This window comes from Schistocerca piceifrons, chromosome 1 (assembly GCF_021461385.2).
Source record: "Schistocerca piceifrons isolate TAMUIC-IGC-003096 chromosome 1, iqSchPice1.1, whole genome shotgun sequence".
Taxonomy (NCBI): domain Eukaryota; kingdom Metazoa; phylum Arthropoda; class Insecta; order Orthoptera; family Acrididae; genus Schistocerca; species Schistocerca piceifrons.
In genome coordinates this window covers 1,138,293,068-1,138,307,571 of record NC_060138.1, presented here as the reverse complement: position 1 = coordinate 1,138,307,571, position 14,504 = coordinate 1,138,293,068, and the positions used below count along the sequence as shown (strand labels likewise).

Genomic DNA, 14,504 nt, shown 5'->3' with positions numbered 1-14,504 from the left:
TATTTGTATGGAGTGTAGCCATGTATGGAAGTGAAACATGGGCGATAAATAGTTTGGACAAGAAGAGAATAGAAGCTTTCGAAATGTAGTGCTTTAGAAGAATCCTGAAGATTAGATGGGTAGATCACATAACTAATGAGGAGGTATTGAATAGAATTGGGGAGAAGAAGAGTTTGTGGCACTACTTGAGCAGCAGAAGGGACTGGTTGGTAGGACATGTTCTGAGGCATCAGGGGATCACAAATTTAGCATTGGAGGGCAGCGTGGAAGGTAAAAATCGTAGAGAGAGATCAAGAAATGAATACAGTAAGCAGATTCAGAAGGATGTAGGTTGCAATAAGTACTGGGAGATGAAGAAGTTTGCACAGGATAGAGTAGCATGCAGAGCTGCATCAAACCAGTCTCAGGACTGAAGACCACAACAACAACAACGGGAACCAACATGTAAAGGAGTTAAATGTTACATAAGTTTAAGCAAATCCGTCTCTTTATAGAAATAATAGTCTCACAAAACAAATGATACACACCTACAAGGAGAACTCTTCAGTATTTAAAAATAAGAGGGTACACACATTATAAAAAGAGCCGTGACGTGGTGTAATGTTCAAATATGACAACACTTACAATGAATTAAGCACATTTTATAAAGTATTATTAAACATGAGCTGGAGTTATAGTCACTAATGATCTGTATAAATGATGTACCTGTCGAGGAAATGAAAATATTGATGCATATGAATAAGCAATTATGCATGACATCTTTAGCTTGAGTGTGGGGTATGTAGTGTAACAGGGCATTTCATGATATACCCTGGTCCACTAAAGATGATCATGATAGCAGATTTTTGTTAAGCAGTGTATAAGAATGGAGCAGATACTGTGTGCCCGAGTCTGTGCTTGTACAAATGGTACGTGCACCATAACAACAAGGGCAATGGTGACCAGTCGTGTGATTCATGGCATTCACTTGCTGTATGAGGCTATATGCATGCTCTGACACTCTTGAGTTGGCGGTCTTGGATGACTGATTAGGAGGGCCATCGACAATGTCAACAGGGACCAAAAACAAATGTATCATTTTTATTTTAAAAAGAACTTTGAGGTACAGCCTGAAAGTGAGACATTATGTATCAGAATGTGTTATTGTTTGGTTAAACTATTTTGAGTTATAATCATTGTGATCTGTCATTGTCAGACTTGCAGACTTTAAATACAGAGAAGTGCAAATGAGAATTCGAATTTATTTAGCATCTCAAGTCCAAAAGAAAAGGAACATCGTACACAGAGGTGGGACGGAGTAGCTGGACCACCTAAACAATTTCTAAAGGCGATTGTCCATCAGCAAGATTTATAACAGGTAACTGACAGATCCGAAGTGGCAAAAACATACCCAGTGCAGACAGCAGCTAAGTACACCACTGCAAACCTATCTTTTCACCATACAATGTACGCAACTTTTTTACTTTCCCATCGCCTAAACTGATAATATTTACTTTTCAAATAAAGATTTGCTTAGACAGTTCACCAGTTCTGTTGCGTGCTTCTCACAAACTCTTTTACTGTAACACTCGCACCCTCATATCACCATATCCTCATAATTTATGAGTATCCTCCAAATTCTAAACCATGTATAGTGAGGTTTTTTTTAAGTATAACATGTGATTATTATTGAATTTCAGTTGCAAATATAAGACCTCTACTATTAAATGAAAAATTATCCAAAACAATAACTTACAAAAGCAGTGAACACTATTTACCTTAATACCTTCAGTCTCAAGCTTGCGGATTTCATTATCGTACTCAGCCAGAGTTTTACTCAAGGGCTCTATGGATTCTGTAATGTTTTCTCTTTCTTCAATTAAAGTGAAAATTCTTCCTTCTGCATCATTTATTTGGTTCTTCAACTGAAAATGAATCAAATTATTAATACTTATGCCACTGAAATTATTTAACAAAAGAAGAGACGTTAAGCAATAAACAGGTGTGCAGAAAGAAAGAGTTGTTTAACTTTCAGCCTACTTCTTCTCCTAAGCTAACACACACACACACACACACACACACACACACACACACACACACACACACACACACACAAGGAAAACCTTCCTAGGTACATAATTGATTACAAAGATCAAACACCATCTTTAAACATATTCCTTGTTACACAATTCTGTGTAACAGGAAATTTAAAGTATCCTTATAGTAGCAAACTGCTAATTTCATTAAATGCATCAATTCCAACAATGTCAGATTAAGAATGTTGACTATTACTCATTGGAAATTTAACACAAAAAGTGTATATCTGTGCCACACTACAGTAATTAAATATGATACTTTTAGAAATCTGACATTTTTACTCTGTAAGAATTATTAGTTCTACAAACTGTTCTTCAATGAAGAAACTGAACCTAACTGGGGATCAGTTGTTGACTACACCACATGACTACTATGTGCACCTCATCAGAAAGATGTTTCTTCTACTTCCAATAAACTGTGTCATCTAATAGTTTCAAGCATTAAATATCCATTTAGTCCATAGCAACTATGTCCAATGATGAAATTTTGATTATTTTTCAAATGTCCACAACATCTTGATAAAGTGAAATAAACATTAAATATTTCTAAAAAAACTGAATGGCCAAGAAATTGTATGCAACAAAAATATTTCTCTATGAATCATAATTCACAAGTACATTGTCACTACAATTTCAATCAACAATTTTTTCTTGTTTTACATAACATCCTCCTCGTAATTCACAACCTCCTCCTTCCACATTCAAGACCTACTTTTCATCCTGTTCTAAAATGTCTACTCTGTCCCATCTCTTATAGTTACATTAGTTGCTCAACTAACTGCAAATATTTCTTCCTAAAAATTGCAACACAATTAAAGGATCATGTTTTTGAAAACCTTTAACTGTATCCCATTGTGACACTTAAGTTTGGAATTGCACTCAGAGCTGTCAACAATCTTCCACTGTAATGCTGCAAAAGCATGGCACTCTGAGACATCAGGCTCAGGCTCAATGATGCGTCAAACTTCAAACAGCAATGTTTCGACACACGGGGAAAAAAAAGGGGTCAGAGCTCAGAATTTCATGTGACATGTAGGGTAGATTAACGATGTCACATCAGCACTAAATTGCACCACAATTCTGCCCAGTGCCACCATGGACCTGTCACGTGATGGGAAGGTCATCACACCCCTTGTTAAAAAAATTTCACTTTTCCTTTTGATGTACCTGTGACAGAGGTTAAAACTGCAACACGCAGCACTGAAATCTTTTTCTTGGAGGTGACCGAGATAAACATTTTAGACGCACTGCCCCTCAGAAATTGCACTGAAAGGCCTTAGGGGCAGGCGTAAAAAGTGTCAATGACATCATTCATTTCCTTAGGGCATCGATTCTCTCACATTTCATGCTTGAAAACAAGAGTCCACAGTGTGCTGAGCAACAGGATGAAGTTCTTGACAACCATTGACACTGCTGACATCCCTGGATGTTTCGATCCTTCCCTAAGGACATTGTGAGGCTACATCCGCATTATACGTGATTTCTCCCCTTTGGAGTGCAACATGACTGCAATTGTTGCTCCTGTGTACAGAGTGGAACCACTAGGGACCACTCAAAACCATTCATTGAAATTTCAACATGATCCAAAGCAGCACAAGGTGGTTATGCTTTTTCAGCCCTCCTGTTTTTCACCCTGCTGTGGCTTGGTCGGGGAGGGGAAGGGGGGGGGGGGGGGTATGACATTAACACATGCATGAATAAAATGGTAAAGGGCCCTCTTAGGACCCCCCCGCCCCCCCCCCCCCCCAGTTCGGCAACACCCTTGGTGGCACCCACCCATGTTTACTGAGAATTTTCAAAATGCGCACTTACAGAGAAAACCTGTGAAGTAGCTCTAAGTGCTTGCATGCAAGTAGGTAGGTAACCACCCGACACCTCTACAATGCCAGCTGCCTGCCTACAAGTGCCTAGACCATTTCAGAGATTTTCTCTGTAAAGGCACATTTTTAAAATTTTCAGGAAACGTGAGTGAGTGCCACCAAGGGTGTTACCGAACTGGTGGGTCTTACAGTAACTCTTTGAAATTTCTACTCTGAATTGTGTCAATGCCACCCCCCACCCACGCACTGGCCCGTGATCATGCCACAGGAGGGTGCAACAAACAGGAGGGCTGAAAATGCATATGCACCCTTTGCTGCTTTGAATCACGTTCATATATCTTTGAACGGTTCCGAGTGATCCCTTGTAGTTCCACGCAGTAAAATAGAGCAAAAATTGTGGTCACTCTGCTCTCTAAAGTGGAGCAGTCACATTTAATGGGGATGTACCGTCATAAAGTCATTAGAGAAGGGTTGAAAAGTCTGGGAGTGTCAGCAGTGTCAAAGGATGTCAAGAACATCGACCTACTGCTCATCATAATGTGAATGCCCATTTTTCACCATGAAATGTGTGGGAATCAATGATACAAGGAAACAGGTGGTGTCATAGTCGTCCTTTATGCCACCTGTCGAGGCTTTTTCATCTCAATACTGAACGGTGGTATCTCTGAAATGTTTTCCTTAGCCACCCATAATAAAACTGTGTGATTTCAATGCTGGGCATCGTGGGGGTGAGATGCGAGTAAGAGGGAATGTGGAGACCTTCCCATCATGTGACAGGCCCACAGTGGCCCTGTGCAGAATAGTGGTGAAATTTACTGCCAATGTGAAATCATTAATCCGCCTAAAACATTTCATGAACTACTGAGCTCTGGCCTTTTTTTTCCCCACGTGTCAAAACCTTGCTGTTTGAAGCATTGTTGAGCCGATGGTGAAGCCGCAAGGTGTCACACTTTTGCATCATTACAGAGTAAGGCAGTAGACAGCTTTGAGCACAATTTCAAACTTATGCATCATAATGGGAGACAATTACAGAGTTTCAAAAAAGTGATCCTCTAACTGTGTCCCACAGTGAATGAATCTAGTTTAAGGTACTTATTTACTGAAGTATCCACACCACACGTAACATCATCAGTTTATTAAGACTAATTACAAATATAAGAAACAAACCTGTTCCTGTTGCACTGCTAATTTTGCTGCATATTTTGACTGACAATTGATGTCATCCCTAAGTTTTTCTTTAAGAACTGCCAATTTTCTGAATTTTTCAATCTTTTCACTTGCCTGTTCAACTATCTCATCAAGTACTTCCTTTCTTGAATTTCTGAACAGGATGACATTATGAAGGATAACAACTACAGTAAAAGTCCGAGCGAGACCTGTGGAAGGCTAAGAAATTAATCTGGTGACACTATAGTAAGAATAAAAAAAACTAATTTAAAAAAATGTAATTTCTGAGCACACAAAAATTAATGTACACTATATTGGGAATGACAGGTGTATCTACAACCACTCATCACAAAGAAGCAGAAATGAGAAATGTGTAGGCAGATTTTTGTGTGTGTGTGTGTGTGTGTGTGTGTGTGTGTGTGTGTGTGTGTGTGTGTGTTTTGTCCTTCATCCCCTACTCCATAGACGAATTGAATAGGAAGTAGCCCCAACGACTGGTACAACAGGAAGTACCCTCTGCCATACACTTTGCATGGTTTGCAGAGTATCTTCATCCACTACTGGTTATCATCATTGTTGTTGTTGTCATCATCATCGTGGTCGTCAAGTATTCTGAATCGCAAAGCTCTTACTATTGCGTTACATAATACAATAACTACCCTGTGTCAATAGTAAAATGCAATCAACAGATGATGTAAGGTTTATTTATTTATTCCATGTGACCTGATGGTACACAGTGTGTTACAGATGTCGGAAAATATCAGTTAACATTTATTAACATATAGTATCCTAATGTATAATATTGCAAAGATTGGTTAAGTTTACTTCACTCCATTGCTCAATGCTTTCAATTTAACATAAATAGCAAGAGTACTGTTCTAGGTATTCGTTTATAGAGTAAAAACAGTGACAACAAATATGACTTCACACCTTTGTAAATTTTATGTTGTCTTCGATGGACTTAATACTAGTGGGAAGATTGTTGAACATTTGGAGGCCCATGTGGAAAGCTCCCTTTTTACACAGTAGACGTTTGTACATAAAACATGCAGATTTGAGTTTGTCCTGGTGTTGAGTTTATGTATGTCATTTTTTACGGCTCTGGAGTCAGTTGGCACTATATGGTTTCTGAAAAATTTTAGAGTCTCGAGAATGTATAGGCAAGGCAGTGTAAGGATTTCCAACTTTTTGAAGATAGGTTTGCAGGAGTCTCTGGGTTTGCTCCCAGATATAATCCTCATTGCTCTTCTCAATTTTGAATGTGCTCAGGGCAGTTGGAGAATTTCCCCTGAATATCACACCATATTTTAGGTGGGCTTGTATGTAAGTGTAGTACGCGCTGGTTAATGTTTTCAGGCTAGCACATTATTTCAGTACACTCAATGTATAACAGCCAGTATTAATTCTGGCATTTACCTTTCCTGTATGTGTATTCCATTTCAGGTTTTCTTGAACCCACAGACCCAGGAATGTGAAAACAGTGTCAGTATCTACTGGCTGGTTATTTACAGTGACAAGTGGCTGAGAGTAATTTACATTTTGTGTTGTGTGAAAGTTCATAGAAGCTGTCTTTTTGGTGCTGATAGTTAATCTGTTGATTTTAGCCCAGTTGCTGAATTGTTTCGTGGCCAAGTTTACAGCTTTTTGCACAGCCTCTGTATTCTCCCCTCTGAGAAGTACAGCTGTGTCATCAGTAAATATTATTGTTTTCTATGCGTCTACATTCAGGCTCAAATCATTAATATACAGGAGGAAAAGTAGAGGTCCCAATACTGAGCCCAGTGGTACACCGTGCTTTACAGTTTTATTACGCGGTAGGATTTCGGTTATTGAGTTGCTTTGTCTGCTAGGGTATTTCATGCTGACTCTCTGCATCTGACTGGTTAGGAATTAAGCAATCCAACTGTTTGCAATCCTCTGATACAATAGTGTTCTATTTTTTCCAGCAATATTTTGTGGTCAACAGTGTCAAAAGCCTTTGACAGATCCAGAAATATGCCTGTTATGGGTTGTTTTTTATCTAACAGATCTAATAGCATATTTATGCAATCATATACTGCAGTTTCAGTAGATTTGTTGCTTCTGAACCCATGTTGAGCTAAACTTGGTAATTTTTTTTTTTTTTTTTTCAATGAAGTCCATCAGTTTTTTGTACATTATTTTTTCAAAAACTTTGGAAAAGCAGGATGAGATTGAGATAGACCTGTAGTTATTCATATCTTTATTATTACCTTTCTTGAAGACAGGAATTACTTTAGAAAGTTTCAGAGCTTCAGGGAAAGTACCTGCCTGGAAAGAACAGTCACAGAGGTGAGTTAATGTTTCAGCAATTGTGTGCACACAATTTTTGATGACAGCTGCTTGATACCATCAATTCCAGCTGAATATGAATTTTTAACTCTCTGAGGGCTTTTGCAACATCATTTTCAGTGACTTTTGTAATGAAAATTGACTCTGCACATGTGTGATATTTTTGGTTTGCTGGTTGATAGTTTGTGTTAGGATTATTTTTGATCAATTTTCCAGCTATGCTCGTAAAGAATTTGTTGAAAGAGTTCGCCACAACTTCGGGATTAGATATAGATTCATTGTTGAGTTTGATTTCTATGCTTGTGTGTGTAGTTTTGATTTCCCCTCTTTCCCTTTCTATAATGTACCACATTGCTTTTACTTTATTGCTGGATTTGTCAATGTACTCATCATTTTGCATCCTTTTTGCCTGTCTTATCACTCTTCTTAGGATACATGTGTAGTTTTTATAGTATTCTGTTAGTTGGGGGGAAGTCACTACTTTGTTAACATAACATGTGGAGTATTCTTTTATGTTTGCAAGAGATTTTTATAGCTGGTGTAATCCAAGTCTTGTTTCTCTTATTATTATTTATTCTTACTGGTTCTTGTGGAAAAGCCTTTTCAAAGTGGTGGATAATTGTTTCAATAAATATGTTGAATTTCATGTTGACATCATTGGCTGCATACATCTCTGTCCACTTTTTTTTACTAAGGAGGGCATTTAGCTTGTTCAAGTTATCTTGAGTGAAAAACCTTCGTAAAGTTTTAGGTGGGACTGGGTTTGAGGTATCTTTGCTAACATCGACCTTTAGAATGACAGCTTGGTGGTCGCTGAATCCTGCACTGTATACTTCTATTGTTGGGTTAAGTTTATTTATACTTGCAAAAATTTGATCTAGAGCTGTTTTCGATATGAGTGTTATTCTAGTGGGCTCGTTTATAAGGCCATGCAGATTACAAGTTTTTGCAATGTTAATCAATATCTCCCTGTTTCTGTTGTGGGTGAGAAAGTGTGGTGTGCGTACTGTAAGACCTTCGGTACACACACCATCAGATTATATGACTTGTCGTTCTAACGAAGTAGGCGAGCATCAGCTATATGTCTCATGGTCTTATCGTGGCGTGTTTATCTTCTGCCGTTAGGTCAGATGATAGAAATGCCACTTACACGCTTAGAGTAGCAGATTGACGGTGACCAACTTTAAACAGAACTTGATTAATTTTCACACACATTTATTAAAATAATAACAAGCATAGACATTACGTAACTTGATTCTGGATGCTGTTTACAATTGACAATCTGAAGTTCCTTTGGTCTTGGTACGTTAATCTTATTCTCACATATCTCTGATACTTGACAAAGTGTCTATACATTTCTCTTCATGGCTATGTGCAGGAATATGATAATTTTATTAGGCGCAGACTGAAACTTGAGCATAAACTGGTGCAGACAAATGCAGACTGAGTAATCGGAGGTCTGTACACATGTTATAATACCTCGCGTGTTCAGGTATCACTGCGCGAGTGTGATCCGGAAGGAGAAAAAGATTCTACGTTAGCAGCAATCTCATTGGCTGCGTTACATATTAATACGCGGATCGGCGGAAGCAGAATTTGGTCCGTCTCTAAGGCAGCGCCATCTCGTAGTGCGGAGACGGACGAGCGCTGTGCCTACGCTGTTGTGCTTCGCGGGGCGCGCTCTAGTGGAAAAGTTGTGTACGCGCTGACTACGCGGAACTATGTACACAACAGAAAGTCTATATTAAAGTCATCACATATAATTACATCCTGTTTCCACTGACTTATTTTGGATAGAAACAAGTCCATTTGTAACAGAAAATCATTAATGCTACTAGAGGGGGGACGGTAAATTGCAGCTACAATTAGATTTAGATCTGTATGCTTCCTGGCTGCACATTCAAAGATCTTGTCTGCTCCTATTTCCTTTAGGGTAGGAAGTGGACTATATTCAATCTGTTGTTTTATGAAGATGGCAACCCTACCATGTCCATCATTTGATCTGGAGTAGTGTTCACACAGTTTGAAATTTGGTAGTGAGATTAACTAAACTACATCAGTGCAGAGCCAGTGATCTGCTCGACATACTACTGAGATATCACTGAGTTCACAGGTCAGCAAAATGCTTGGCATCGGTTTTGTTGCTTAAGGATGGACATTGTGATAATAGATTTTCAGGTCTGAGTGGGGTTTACTCAGGGGGCTCGAAGACATATTTACTGTGTCACTGACCTTTAGTTTAAATTGTGCTGTATTCAAAATATGTTGACTTCTGAGCAGTTGTGCTACCCACATACACATCACACTGCTGCGGCATCACATTGTCATTTTGTAGGGCTGTCTCGATAATGTTCACCATCACATTATTGATCCTTTCAGGTTCTTGACCTTTTTGAGGGGTCAGGGGGTTTGTGTTTCGTCTCTGTGACTTCGTGACCCATTTGTCTAGTGTAGTTTGCACAATATGGCCACTATTACTATTTTTATTTCCCATCTTGTTTGTCTTGATCCATTTGCTTATAAGCATCTGTTTATGGTTTATGACTTTTGGTTTCTTATTGCCTCCCATAGTTGTCAGGAAGGCCAGTTTATTGCAGATAATCTCCTTGCCGCATTTGTTTAGGTGGAAAGCATGTGTTGTGAAGTGGTTTCTGGCTAGTCTCTCTATTTTAAATTCCCAGCAATTCTTTTTTTGTATGCATGTTTTGCTAAATTCAGTGCTTGTATCAGGTGAAGGTTTGCAGTATTAATTTTACTATTTAGATTATGAACATCATATCTCCCGGGTATAGGATGGATAATGATATTCATTTTGTGACTTAGAGCGAATATTGGTTCCAATGGTCCTACCACATGTTTCATCATTAGATCAAGAGGTTTGTCTGTGTCGTTAGAACCCCCCATTATAATCAAAGTATTATGTGTACTGAAGCTTCTTGTCAAATTTTCTGCGTTTTTTTACCACCTCTTTTAGTGGAGCACCAGGTTTTACTTTGCTTTTTACCTCGTATGAGGGCCCTAGTTTGTCTTGCAGTATTTGAGCACTGTCTCTTCCACGACTGTCACCTAATATTAGTACTTTCATTTTTTCCAAGATTTTCTTGCTATGTAACGTTCGGGAATTTCTTTCGTTTTTGTCCTTCACATATATTGGTGATTGAGCAGTTATATTCACTGGCGGATTACTCATACACTGTATGGTGGATTGTTCACTTTGGGTTAATTTTTGTTTAAGATCTTGTGCAATGTTAGACTGTAAATTGACCTTGCTAGCATCTTGCACCAGGTGGTTATCAGAAGTTACAATTCTATAATCACTTTCTGGATCCATTTCATGTAGGCCTACCATCATATTAGCTTTGTTTCCCGTGGCAGTTTTTTTACATGCAGATTGTGCAGGGCTACGATCCTTGGGTAACAGAAGAAATATTGAATTTAATTGATGAAAGGAGAAAATATAAAAATGCAATAAATGAAGCACGCAAAAAAGAATACAAACGTCTCAAAAATGAGATCGACAGGAAGTGCAAAATGGCTAAGCAGGGATGGCTAGAGGACAAATGTAAGGATGTAGAGGCTTATCTCACTAGGGGTCAGATAGATACTGCCTACAGGAAAATTAAAGAGACCTTTGGAGATAGGAGAACCACTTGTATGAACATCAAGAGCTCAGATGGAAACCCAGTTCGAAGCAAAGAAGGGAAAGCAGAAAGATGGAAGGAGTATATAGAGGGTCTATACAAGAGCGATGTACTTGAGAACAAAATTATGGAAATGGAAGAGGATGTAGATGAAGATGAAATGGGAGATACGATACTGCGTGAACAGTTTGACAGAGCACTGAAAGACCTGAGTTGAAACAAGGCCCCCGGAGTAGACAACATTCCATTGGAACTACTGACGGCCTTGGGAGAGCCAGTCCTGACAAAACTCTACCATCTGGCGGGCAAGATGTATGAAACAGGCGAAATACCCTCAGACTTCAAGAAGAATATAATAATTCCAATCCCAAAGAAAGCAGGTGTTGACAGATGTGAAAATTACCAATCAGTTTAATAAGCCACAGCTGCAAAATACTAACACGAATTCTTTATAGACGAATGGAAAAACTAGTAGAAGCTGACCTTGGGGAAGATCAGTTTGGATTCCGTAGAAATACTGGAACACGTGAGGCAATACTGACCGTACGACGTATCTTAGAAGAAAGATTAAGGAAAGGCAAACCTATGTTTCTAGCATTTGTAGACTTAGAGAAAGCTTTTGACAATGTTGACTGGAATACTCTCTTTCAAATTCTAAAGGTGGCAGGGGTAAAACACAGGGAGCGAAAGGCTATTTACAATTTGTACAGAAACCAGATGGCAGTTATGAGTCGAGGAGTATGAAAGGGAAGCAGTGGTTGGGAAGGGAGTAAGACAGAGTTGTAGCCTCCCCCCGATGTTATTCAATCTGTATATTGAGCAAGCAGTAAAGGAAACAAAAGAAAAATTCGGAGGAGGTATTAAAATCCATGGAGAAGAAATAAAAACTTTGAGGTTGCCGATGACATTGTAATTCTGTCAGAGACAGCAAAGGACTTGGAAGAGCAGTTGAATGGAATGGACAGTGTCTTGAGAGGAGTATATAAGATGAACATCAACAAAAGCAAAATGAGGATAATGGAATGTACCTGAATTAAGTCGGGTGATGCTGGGGGAATTATATTAGGAAATGAGACACTTAAAGTAGTAAAGGAGTTTTGCTATTTGGGGAGCAAAATAACATGATGGTCGAATTAGAGAGGATATAAAATGAAGACTGGCAATGGCAAGGAAAGCCTTTCTGAAGAAGAGAAATTTGTTAACATCGAGTATAGATTTAAGTGTCAGGAAGTCTTTTCTGAAAGTATTTGTATGGAGTGTAGCCATGTATGGAAGTGAAACATGGACGATAAATAGTTTAGACAAAAAGAAAATAGAAGCTTTTGAAATGTGGTGCTACAGAAGAATGCTGAAGATTAGTTGGGTAGATCACATAACTAATGAAGAAGTATTGAATAGGATTGGGGAGAAGAGAATTTTGTGGCACAACTTGACCAGAAGAAGGGGTCGGTTGGTAGGACATGTTCTGAGGCATCAAGGGATCACCAATTTAATATTGGAGGGAAGCATGGAGGGTACAAATCGTAGAGGGAGACCAAGAGATGAATACACTAAGCAGATTCAGAAGGATGTAGGTTGCAGTAGGTACTGGGAGATGATGAAGCTTGCACAGGATAGAGTAGCATGGAGAGCTGCATCAAACCAGTCTCAGGACTGAAGACCACAACAACAACAACAACAACAACGATCACACGTGGTGCTAGACAACACACGATTTCTGTTAGGCAGCAGCATTGCATTCGGAGCACGATTTACGGCTTGACTATTTCTCGTAGTATGCTGTCCCGTCAAGCGCCAGTTTTTGTTACCGATATTTACATTTGGGTTGCGGATAACGAGTTCATTGTTAGTGGATTTATTGGCTACTGCCAGTTCAAATTCATTACACTTCACTAATAGTTCTTGATACTTCACCGATAGGCTTTCATGCTTGAGGCTGAGGACCATTATTTCTTGTTTCAGTGACATAATTAAGTGATCCTGCATTTTTCGAGCATTGTTTACTTTGTATTCCATAGCTAGTATGATGCATTGGCGACATTTCCACTGATCTTCACTGTTAAAGTATTTCAGGTTAACTCTGGCATTTTTTGTGGTACAGTTAACACACAGAATACCTCGTATAATTCTTTTTGAACATATTTTGCACTTATTACGGTCGAAATTTGTTGGAACTGCTATTTGTACACTTTCACCCAGCACCATCTTGAATTTGAAACATTGCTGTAGTTCATTAATCTCCCTGTGATACCATTTGTATCACTGTCACAGCTCAGCATGCAGAGTACACTCCTCATAGAAGACTGGGAATCTGATGACAGTCTATTGTTGTTAACTTTAATAAAAGGCATTTTACTGTACTCTGTATACTGTTTTTTACTATTGAAAGCAGTGATGCAGGTGGGCTTTTACTTCATCTGATGCCACATTAAGAGTATTGCCATACAGGCTGCTGTAAATAATTTCATTATACTTAATGATATGATTGAAAACTGTAGCTAATAAATAATTCTTCATCAGCAGGTGGTTCTGAAATATGATTCTTTTTCCAAATATCTGCTAGCTGTTGGACACTAATTGCACAAAATATTTTGCTGTGTTTCTTTCTATGACTGTTATAATGCATGAAAATCATACTTCAACTAATTTTTTCTTAAAATACATCTACATCTATATTTATACTCTGCAAGCCACCCAACGTTGTGTTGCGGAGGGCACTTTACGTGCCACTGTCATTACCTCCCTTTCCTGTTCCAGTCGCGTATGGTTCGCGGGAAGAACGACTGTCTGAAAGCCTCCGTGCGCGCTCTAATCTCTCTAATTTTACAATCGTAATCTCCTCGGGAGGTATAAGTAGGGGGAAGCAATATATTCGATACCTCATCCAGAAACGCACCCCTCTCGAAACCTGGCGAGCAAGCTACACCGCGATGCAGAGCGCCTCTCTTGCAGAATCTGCCACTTGAGTTTACTAAACATCTCCATAACGCTATCACGGTTACCAAATAACCCGGTGACGAAACGCGCCGCTCTTCTTTGGATCTTCTCTATCTCCTCCGTCAACCCGACCTGGTACGGATCCCACACTGATGAGCAATACTCAAGTATAGGTCGAATGAGTGTTTTGTAAGCCACCTCCTTTGTTGACGGACTACATTTTCTAAGGACTCTCCCAATGAATCTCAACCTGGCAACCGCCTTACCAACAATTAATTTCTTATGGTCATTCCACTTCAAATCGTTCCACATGCATACTCCCAGATATTTTACAGAAGTAACTGCTACCAGTGTTTGTTCCGCTATCATATAATCATACAATAAAGGATCCTTCTTTCTGTGTATTCGCAATACATTACATTTGTCTATGTTAAGGGTCAGTTGCCACTCCCTGCACCAAGTGCCTATCCGCTGCAGAGCTTCCTGCATTTCGCTACAATTATCTAATACTGCAACTTCTCTGTATACTACAGCATCATCCGCGAAAAGCCGCA

General features: G+C 39.1%; 1 protein-coding gene across 3 annotated transcripts in view; it reads right to left on the bottom strand.

The window, feature by feature from the left end:
• The window catches only part of LOC124801001 (kinetochore protein NUF2 homolog), a 101,563-nt gene that overhangs the window by 40,963 nt on the left and 46,096 nt on the right, over positions 1-14,504 (bottom strand). For all 3 annotated transcript variants that reach the window (XM_047263041.1, XM_047263040.1, XM_047263042.1), the window contains exons 3-4: positions 5,063-5,271; positions 1,758-1,904 (exon numbers count right to left, since the gene is read on the bottom strand). In XM_047263041.1, coding sequence (XP_047118997.1) covers positions 1,758-1,904; positions 5,063-5,271 — 356 coding nt within the window. The remainder of the gene's footprint in view (positions 1-1,757; positions 1,905-5,062; positions 5,272-14,504) is intronic.